The sequence below is a fragment of the Nycticebus coucang genome, chromosome X (assembly GCF_027406575.1).
Source record: "Nycticebus coucang isolate mNycCou1 chromosome X, mNycCou1.pri, whole genome shotgun sequence".
Taxonomy (NCBI): domain Eukaryota; kingdom Metazoa; phylum Chordata; class Mammalia; order Primates; family Lorisidae; genus Nycticebus; species Nycticebus coucang.
In genome coordinates this window covers 164,644,902-164,654,686 of record NC_069804.1, presented here as the reverse complement: position 1 = coordinate 164,654,686, position 9,785 = coordinate 164,644,902, and the positions used below count along the sequence as shown (strand labels likewise).

Sequence of the window (9,785 nt, the reverse complement as noted above, 5' to 3'; positions counted from 1 at the left end):
AAGCACAGGGTTCGGGGAACTTTACTGGAGAACAGGAAGAGGGAATTCAATGTTTGCCTAGGAAGAATTTGTTTAGGCGACTGCAACTTTAGAGGACATAAATACTCAAATTTTCCATCTCTCCCATGACCATCATAGATTTGACAAGCACTTTATACGTGAAGAATTTAGAAGACCGAGGGTGGGGAAGCTCTGAGTGATCACATAAAGACAGACAGCTATAGATATCTAATAGCTATATTTTCATTCTTTTATTTATAAAATACTCATTATGTATCAGTCTTGTTGCTAGGCACTGAAGATACAATAGATTCCTTTCTTTGAAGTATGATGTGTATCCCTCCCAAATTTTCTGTTGAGGACAAGTTCCTATCATTGGGTGCCGCATAATTTTGTATTATTTCATCACCATATGGAGGGGCAAGCTGCATATGGTGATGACCCTCCATATGGTGGAGCTTGACCCTCCGTATGGTGACTTTCCTCAAACTGGAGACACTGGATATGCTTCTCTTCTCCTGTGGAGTTTCTGGTGTCTAAGAAGGCTCGACCGCCTGCTGAAGTTTCTCCTGCATATGCTACAAGTATAAGGCTGCTCACCTGTGTGGGTTCTCTGGTGTTTAATAAGGTGGGAGTTCTGAACAAATCCTTTTCCACATTCATGACATTTAAAGGGTTTCTCTCCTGTGTGAATTCTTTGGTGTGTATGTAGATTTGTGTTATGACTAAAGCTTTTCCCACACCATGAGCATTTATATGGTTTTATTCCTTGGTGTGTCATGAAATGTTTATTAAGATCTGAACTCCATCTAAATCTCCTATCACACTGTTGACATTTATAGGGTTTCTCTTCAGTGTGAATTCTCTGGTGCTTAATAAGATCAGAGCTAACTCTGAAACTTTTTCCACATTCCTGACATTTAAAAGGTTTCTCTCCTGTGTGGCCTTTACCATGAAGATTCTCTCCTGTGTGGTCTTTACCATGAAGATATGTAAGTTTTGGAAGCTTTTCTTTACAAGTTGAAACTTTCCTTCTTTTCTTCCTTGGAAAAGGTTGATGCTGTTTCCGTACCCTTGTTTGCTGGACAACTTTCATTCTGATATTTTTTGACACTTTGCATCTTGGTATTTGTATTTCTGATGCAGGAACAGATATAGGCTGATCCTTTCCAGTGTCATTTCTGAGCATTAACCCTGTTAGAATAAACAGAAGAATCAGTCATCTGTGTCTCAGTGTAAGGAAACTACACAAATGGAAAGAAAAGTCAATGATCATTGTTTTCAAAAAGCATATTGGAACAAGTGATTTCTAGTCCATTTCTCCTTGATCCTCCCTGATGGACACAACAACAAACCCATTAGATAATGCAAGAGATAACCAAAAGTAAATTCTAAAAAGTGGTTAAGAAAAAGGCAAACTGTATTTGGACCCTAGAACTGGAAGAATAACATAGCAGGCTATCTCACACCCTCACATCCAACAAAAGAAGGCGACCAGATCCAGGGTTTTCAAAGCTTCAACCTATGAAAACAAGGCTGCCTGGTGAGACTGATTCCTTCTCCAGCATGGATGGATAACCTTCTGACAACATGAAGTAAATCAGACCTCACTGGCAAAGGGGACCTGCCCAGAGTTCTGTCAACAGTAAGTGGCCAGGAGAGGAACTTGCCTTCCATACTGGGCTAGAGACTTTCCTCAATCCCAGCTGAAAGATATACAAATAGAACTGGCAATAGGGACCCAGCCACATCAGGAATTGAATGGGAAGCCTCTTTAACACTGTAGATATGAGAATCCCTCTGCTCAATAGGAGACACCAAAGCGGGCAGGCAGAACTGGCAAGAGGGACCCAGCCACAACAAGCCGCCAAGGCTAGAAAGTCTCCTTATCCTTGTTCATCTAAGACTACCTTTCCCCACTAACAGACACCCTGGCCTAATAAAAATGGCTTTCATGCTCTCAGGCAGAACCCTTGGGGACCCATGAGATCCCCAGCAGTACCAGATAAACCAAGGAGACCAAAAGAACACCATAAAGGCTCTGAAAACTAAATTTGTCACTAGAAGCATGCCTTTAAAAGTAAGAAAGAACCTCCATGCTAAACTAAAACAGGGTGACTGCTGAAGTAAAATATTATTTAAATAGTACCTAGACTCTCCTAACATAATAGACAAAATGATCAGGATACAATAAAAAAATCACTCATCAGACCAAGAACCAAGAAGTTGATAATTTGAGAAACATAAATCTGACAAAAATGTAATGAGACTAAAAATCAAAAACAGAAAACAACAGGAAAATCTAAAAACATGTGGAAATGTAACAATGCACTTATAAATCACCCATAGTTCAAACAGAAAGTCTCAAAGGATATTTTAAAATAGAGTTGAATGAAAATAAAATTACAATATATCAAAATACATGGAATTCAGTGTTTGGAGGGAAATTTATAGCCCTAAATGTTTACAACAGAAAAGAGGAAAGGCCTCAAATCAATAACCTTAAGTTCCTACCTTGAGAAACCAGGAAAAAAGGAAAATAAGCCCAAATAAGAATAAAAAAATGGGAATACCAAAGAAAGCAGGAGTCATAATCAATAAATATCTTGTTCTTCAAATAGTTAATAAAAATGGCAAAACTCTATCAAGAGTGATCAAAAAAAAAAAGAGAGAGAGAGAATACACAAATAACCAATATCAAGAAGGAAAGAGAGTATATCACTACACATTCTACAAGAACTAAAAAGATCAGGGAATACCATCAACTTTATGTTCCTGAGTTTTAAAAGTTAGGAAAAATGGAACTATTCCTTCAAAACCACAAAGTACCAAAATTCAACAAATACATATACAAATAACCCAAACAACATTGTCACCATTAAAGAAACTAAATTCATAATTGAAAAGCTCTCCCAAAATAAACTTCCAGATCCAGATGGTGTCACTGGAGGATTCCGCTAAATATTTAAAGAATTAACAATTGTATGCAATCTTTTTCAGAAAAGAAGGGCGTAGGAAATACTACCCAAATCATTTTATAAGGACAACATTACCCTGATACCAAAATCATACAAAGATAGTTCTAAACAACAACAAAAACTACAAAGTAACATTTTCCAAGAGCTTAAACGCAGAATTTGTCAACAAAAAATCTGGCAAACTCAATGCAACAATGTATATGAAGAATTATATACCATAAGCAAGTGGGATTCACTGTATCTATGCAAAATCTGTTCAACATATGAAAATCAATCAACATACCCACCTTACCAACAAACTAAAGAGAATAAATCATATGCCTCCATTAATTGACACAGTAAATGTATTCGAGAAAATCCTACATCCATTTATGATAAAGAACGGACATAAAGTGAGGAATTATATCAACTTGATAAAGAATATCAGCAAAAAGCCCCATCATAGGTAATAGTGATGACCTTTACTAACATGTAAGTGATATGACAAGAGCAGGTTTGTAGAGATGGGGACAAGGGTATGATAAATCAAGAATTCTATTTAGAATATGGAAGTGAGGTATGTGTATTTATAAAAGTTCTCCACATGATCTAGATAAGCCTTTTCTTTCCCCCACCCCATCAAGTTGAGAACGAACCAGCTACTGGAACACTAGGGCTCTCTCACAGGGTCCATTTTCCATAAAAGGAGGATATAATGCATTACTCAACTTCTACACATAGGGAAAGAATATTTACCTAGAGAGATGACAGTTTCATAGTTATTCTGCATTACATCATTGTAGAGAGTCTTTTTAGTAGTATCCAATAATTGCCATTCTTCTTCAGAAAAATACACGGCCACATCTTCAAATGTCAACAAACTCTAAAGGAGAGAATGGGCTGTAGTTTAGTACTTGCCACTACAGAAGCTGTCCTACAACCCATCTCTGAATGACATGGTAATTCAGGAACTGAAGAAGTTAACAGCACAAGATTTAGGTGGAAAAAGTGAGATGGCAGAAAGGAAGGAGCAAAGGGGATCAATAAACAGCCTGGGAGGTACCCAATTCCCACTGTGCCAAGCCTAGTTGCCTAGAAAACATCTGGGGCTAACGTGCCTCAAAGCACCTGCTGGACAGTATGGGTCCCAGACAGCTAGGGCGGGCAGAGACAAGGCCATGTTCAGGCCACCTGAAAAAGCTGGAAAGTACAGCTCACCTGGGACTCAGGCAAGATGAGCTCAGATGCCATCTTCTGGTCTTTGGTGCTTTTCTGCTCAGAAAGGGCTAAAATCTGTTGAGCATGCACAGCTGTAGGTGGAAAAGAGCCAGAGAAAATCTCTCTTTCTTGTTCATAAACATCCTGAGCTGATTTCTAAAATACAGAACATCAGGATGCCTTCAATAAAGGCATGAATGTGGCGCCCAGAAGTGGCCGTCTCATCTCATTGTAAATAAGAACCAACTATCTACCACTCACAGAATTGGTTCCCCAGTTCACTATTTCTTCAGACTTCATGAGAGAAATCAATAAACGGAAATATATTAATTTGTCCTCTCATAAAATAAATTGTTCACTGGGCTGAGAAAAAAATTAAAGGTCTGAAAATGAAGGACTTAGGTCCCCACTGTACAGCAGGAAATATGGAAGATTTTTGTCTTTTATTATTTTTTTCCTTATGAACAATTTTCTTCACCTTTTGCTACTAACAGCTTATATCTGATCCCAGTTTCTCCTGCAACTTATAAGAGTGTGGTGGCTCCACCTGTCCCTGCTCCATCTTCTCTTCTCTCAAATTTGAAAGGAGCAGAGTCCACAGTGTGAATATTAGAGTTCCATGGTTTGGATATCTCTCTTCACTCACCTTCACCTACCTTTGACCTACTGTACTCCCATCTGGGAGACATCATAACTGCTAGCATGGCTGGGCACCTGGAAATTTCCCATGACTTTCTAGCTGAATCAATTATTATCACAGTTCCCAGAAGAGAATTATGATGAAGCTCCTCACCTCTTTCATATACAGGCTGGCTTTCTTTGTGAGTATTCCAGCCCAGCTGTTCTTGTAGTACCTGGTATGTATTCCAACATTCTTTCTGGAACATACCCATTGGTTGGGGCTCTGCTGGCTTCCACTTAAAGCCTGGTGCCACTGCTGTTCCTCCCAAGAGCACTGCCTCCTTTCCCAGATCATAAGCTGTGACCTAGAAATAATCCCCATCCTCATTAGCACAGAGCTTACTTTTGCTTTTGGGGTGGTGGTAGAGGGAAGAACAAGTGTACAGCCCAGATTTGGGAAGTGTGTGACATTAAAGGAAGTAATAAAGAAACTGAAGAGTATTGTGCTATGTTCTCATAAAGAACTATACTCAAGATCTGGGACTACTAGGAAAAAAATGGAAAAAGTTATGCCCAACACCACCTTGCCCCAATCCAGTGGTTTCCAAACCTGTGCATGGAGCCCCAGCTCAAGCTAGTAGTAGGGTTGAGCAGGCTGCCTGTTCCCCTTCACTGGCTTGCTTTATTGCCTTAGGATCTTGCCTTAGTGGATTTCTTCTAGTTTTTTTCTAAAAGATAAGGAACTGAATAAAAAAATTCATTCCTGTCAGCCAGAATTTCTAATCCTCCCATAGCCAGGGAAGGATTTCATGGAGAAAGAGGATGAAATGGAGGAAAAGATGGAGGAAGTGGTGGGTTGCAACCTCTCTCCACATAATCTGGTTGTAATAAGACACCAAAAATATGTTCTGCCTTGGATTCTTCAAAGCGGGCTCCTGAGAAAAGGAAGTGTGCTTTCATCTTCCAAAGGCATACCTTGGTTCCCCACTCTTCAGTAGGGACAAGGACAGTCCAAAAAGGTAGGGCAGTGGTGCCTCTTTTCTCCTGGTCCAGAGACATGTCTTCCCACTAGAGAGGACACTACCCCTCAGAATCCTGATTTCCTCCACTTCTCTGTTGGCATTTGTCTTCTTTCTATATCTTATCTGTTTATTTCCTCTCTCTCTTAGCAGTCTCACTAGAGTTGTTTGATTTATATTTCTGTTTATCTCCTTTGGTCTCTATAAGCACTGTCCATTTTTTGGACCTTTCCTCCTTTCCCAACTCTTCCTGGCCTTTTATTTCTGTTTCTAAGAACTCAAGTCTTGCCTCCTTGGCCATGCCTGACTAGGCCCATCACCCTCAATTCACCCTGGCTTTAAAGAGGGCAAAATGTATTTCTTTTCTCTAAGGCCAGGAACTCTGAAACCTGTGGCCTGATTACTGCCACATGTGTATAATTTCAGATCCTACCTAACTGTCCTAAAGGAACAACAGAAGAGTGACTTGATCTACCTTATTCCCTGACAACTCCCCATCCCAATGTATCTAACTTTATCCTATTTCATTGTACATGTAAGGAATCTTTCTTCTTACCTCATTCTTTGTTCCACCAGGTTTTCTCTGCAAGCATTCTACCAGGATCACAGCCTGTCTGATGTCCTGGGGATGATGCTTCTGCACCCAGTGCTGGGTCTCCTTGGGCAGAATGGTTAGAAACTGCTCTAGCACAAGCAGTTCCAAGATCTGCTCTTTTGAGTGGATCTCTGGCCTCAGCCACTGATGGCATAATTTCTGAAGTTGGCTGACAGCCTCGAGCGGCCCAGGTGCTTCATGATAATTGAAGCTCCGGAAGTGCTTGCGAGCGCTCTCTGGACCAAGACTCTCTATTTGTGTGCTGTGCTTCTTACTCTGACTAGAGCTCTCTTTCACAGACTCCTTAGTCTTCCACATGGATCCCATCTGGGGGTTGAAGCACATATCCGCCTTCAGCTCTCTCCTCATTATTTGCTCTAGGAATGTCCTGTGTTTGACACTGACACTCGCTGGTACACCTTTGTCAACTGAGGCCCCGTCAGGTTTGGTACAAAACCAACGAATGGATCTTCTTCCCAAGGGCACTGAGGGAGAGCAGAAAAAAGTACATGTTAAGAAAGCCATATGGGCAAGAGACATGAATAGAACTTTCTCTAAAGATGACAGACGAATGGCTAACAAACACATGAAAAAATGTTCATCATCTCTATATATTAGAGAAATGCAAATCAAAACAACCCTGAGATATCATCTAACCCCAGTGAGAATGGCCCACATCACAAAATCTCAAAACTGCAGATGCTGGCGTGGATGTGGAGAGAAGGGAACACTTTTACACTGCTGGTGGGACTGCAAACTAGTACAACCTTTCTGGAAGGAAGTATGGAGAAACCTCAAAGCACTCAAGCTAGACCTCCCATTTGATCCTGCAATCCCATTACTGGGCATCTACCCAGAAGGAAAAAAATCCTTTTATCATAAGGGCACTTGTACTAGACTGTTTATTGCAGCTCAATTTACAATCGCCAAAATGTGGAAACAGCCTAAATGCCCACCAACCCAGGAATGGATTAACAAGCTGTGGTATATGTATACCATGGAATACTATTCAGCCATTAAAAAAAATGGAGACTTTACATCCTTCGTATTAACCTGGATGGACGTGGAAGACATTATTCTTAGTAAAGCATCACAAGAAAGGAGAAGCATGAATCCTATGTACTCAATTTTGATATGAGGACAATTAATGACAATTAAGGTTATGGGGGGGAAGCAGAAAGAGGGACGGAGGGAGGGGGGTGGGGCCTTGGTGTGTGTCACACTTTCTGGGGGCAAGACATGATTTCAAGAGGGACTTTACCTAACAATTGCAATCAGTGTAACCTGGCTTATTGTACCCTCAATGAATTCCCAACAATAAAAAAAAAAAGGAAAAAAAAAAAGAAAGCCATATGATATATATTTACTTCCTATGTATTATCATAAAAAAATGAACAGAAATTTCCTGTTGTTTCCCCTATAAAATCAACTGCCAAGTATTAGGACACTCATGATGGTAGATTACTCAGGGGGTATGTTTCTCTCCTTTTCTTTATTACTCAACATTGAAATAAAGCACAGCTCAGAGAAGAAAAATGTCTGTCTGTCTCTCTCACCAGTAGAGGAAAGGTTGGTGAGCGAGAAAATGAGCTCCCATTGGTTAAAAGGAGCTTTGAGATTATTTAATAGTTAATCTGTGTTTCCGTCCCAGCTTCACAAACAGGGCATATTTGAGTTTATCTAAATTTTAACAGATCATCTCAGTCTTTTGACTTTAGTCAGCAGAAAAAAATAATTTCTATGCCCCTTCATCCTCTCACGAAGATTGAAACCTTTACTTCATGGAACATTTGATACTCCCCTTTCCATTGTATTAATACTGGTAGGAGAACCGAGACAGCAAGATCAGAGTAGATATAAAGTACTTTAGGAAAAAGTAACCTTATTGCCCTCAGTAAATGTCCCTCTACTAAGCAACCAGGTTGCAACCTTGGGGAGGGGGATACACGTCTTTGAAAGACTTATAAAAGGTACTGTACATATTTGTACTTGTGTATAAAGTTTTTGTTTAACTTGAAAAACAGCTGGCCTTTGCTTACAGATATGCAAATGTTGACAGTAACACACACAGAAAAAGAAAAAAAAGAAAGAAAAGAAAAGAGAGAGAGAAATGGTGATGATTAAGGTTCTTCATATACAAGAAGGGTCCTAATATGGGTACCCCTTCTCCTGACCTCATATTTCACTGGATGTGAGTTTACATATCTTCATGGCTGAGGATAGCCTTGAGAGCCAGCAAAAATGGCAACAAAATTATTTTAAGGACGCCATGGGTATTCGGAGAAATGGTTGGCTCCTTGTTGCTCGTTCAGAAGGTATAGGGAAACTTCCTATATATTTTTGTCAGTAGCAGCTATTGTTTTTAATTCTGAAATGACTCTTTCTCCAGTGTTTTGATCATAAGTCAGCAAAAACCAGGCAGTTTTGTTAGTTGCAGTGGTAGACCTCACTGCCCCAGCTCCCACTGATTCACTCACTACACCTTCTAGATCCCACACAGGAGCACCCCTCAGCACGCTGAACACGGGCGGCGTCCGAGTGTGCTTCACAGGCGTCCCTGGGTTATATTTGCACATGGGGTAGAAAGAGTTTGCCTCCGGAAGTTAGACGTGCCCGTAGGAGCCTACCCCTGAGCCTTGCTGAGGACAAGTCCCACAAACTCTTTGGCTGATCTGCCGCTGGCACAGATGTCACTGCTTACTGGAAAGTGCTGCGTCCCGCTCCCACCCTCACTCATCGCCACCCAGTAGCCCCAAAGGCTGCAAGTGGTAGGAGCAGCCATTATAACCTCAGGAACCCCTTGAACAGATCTAAAGGAAAAGCAGCTTCTCAGTTACCTCCAGTCAGCTCTGGCTTCCGTCTTCCCAGCTCTTCTATAAAGTCGCCACGCCTCCCTGCTGCTGAGCAGAGGGTCTCTGTGCGCCGCTACGCCGCTACGCCGCTAGGGCAGGCGATATTAGGAAAGCGCCCGCGCCTAGCGAGTGGAACTCCAAAATTCTGGGAACTTTGGAAGAGGCCTTGTAGTATCACTCCCTCAGCAGATCGCTCCACCTCCCTGAAACTTTACCCTGCCTCGCTAAGCTCCGGTGGAAGTCTCCGAACCGAGCCCCAACCGGAAGAGGGAGAATCCGTTTCCGGTGGCTTCGTGATGGCCACGCCCACCTATTGCCTTCCCTCTACCTATGAAGTCTCAGACTATCCGAGTTAAGAACTGTCTCGCCGCACAATTGTGAGAGAGACTTTACCTAACAAATGCAATCAGTGTAACCTGGTTTCTTGTACCCTCAATGACTCCCCCCCCTCAAAAAAATAAGTAAATAACTGTCTCGCCGGTCCTTTCCGTCCGGAGTAACCAGCCTCCTGCTCTGGTTAGGT

At 41.3% G+C, this 9,785-nt stretch overlaps 1 protein-coding gene across 2 annotated transcripts; it reads right to left on the bottom strand.

The window, feature by feature from the left end:
• Nucleotides 1-241: 241 nt before the first annotated feature.
• On the bottom strand, nucleotides 242-9,501 carry ZNF75D (zinc finger protein 75D). 2 transcript variants are annotated; one of them, XM_053579376.1, is made up of 6 exons: nucleotides 9,248-9,501; nucleotides 6,372-6,895; nucleotides 4,969-5,161; nucleotides 4,176-4,267; nucleotides 3,714-3,840; nucleotides 242-1,194 (listed from the first exon to the last, which is right to left on the bottom strand). In XM_053579376.1, exons 2-6 carry the CDS (start codon nucleotides 6,777-6,779, stop codon nucleotides 485-487), a joined length of 1,530 nt encoding a protein of 509 aa, XP_053435351.1. In that variant the 5' UTR covers nucleotides 6,780-6,895; nucleotides 9,248-9,501; the 3' UTR covers nucleotides 242-484. The 2 variants fall into 2 exon arrangements, with proteins under 2 accessions (XP_053435351.1, XP_053435352.1); XM_053579377.1 differs by lacking the exons at nucleotides 4,176-4,267; nucleotides 4,969-5,161.
• Nucleotides 9,502-9,785: the final 284 nt, after the last annotated feature.

Bases quoted from the DNA above. Each gene is read 5' to 3' on its own strand.
- ZNF75D (XM_053579376.1), bottom strand. From the start codon at position 6,779: ATGAGGAGAGAGCTGAAGGCGGATATGTGCTTCAACCCCCAGATGGGA. The intron at 5,162-6,371 runs GTAAGAAGAAAG...GATTATTTCTAG, and splicing joins CTGGTGGAACAAAGAATGAG to GTCACAGCTTATGATCTGGG. The intron at 3,841-4,175 runs GTGAGCTGTACT...TCTCTCCTTTAG, and splicing joins TCATCTTGCCTGAGTCCCAG to AGTTTGTTGACATTTGAAGA.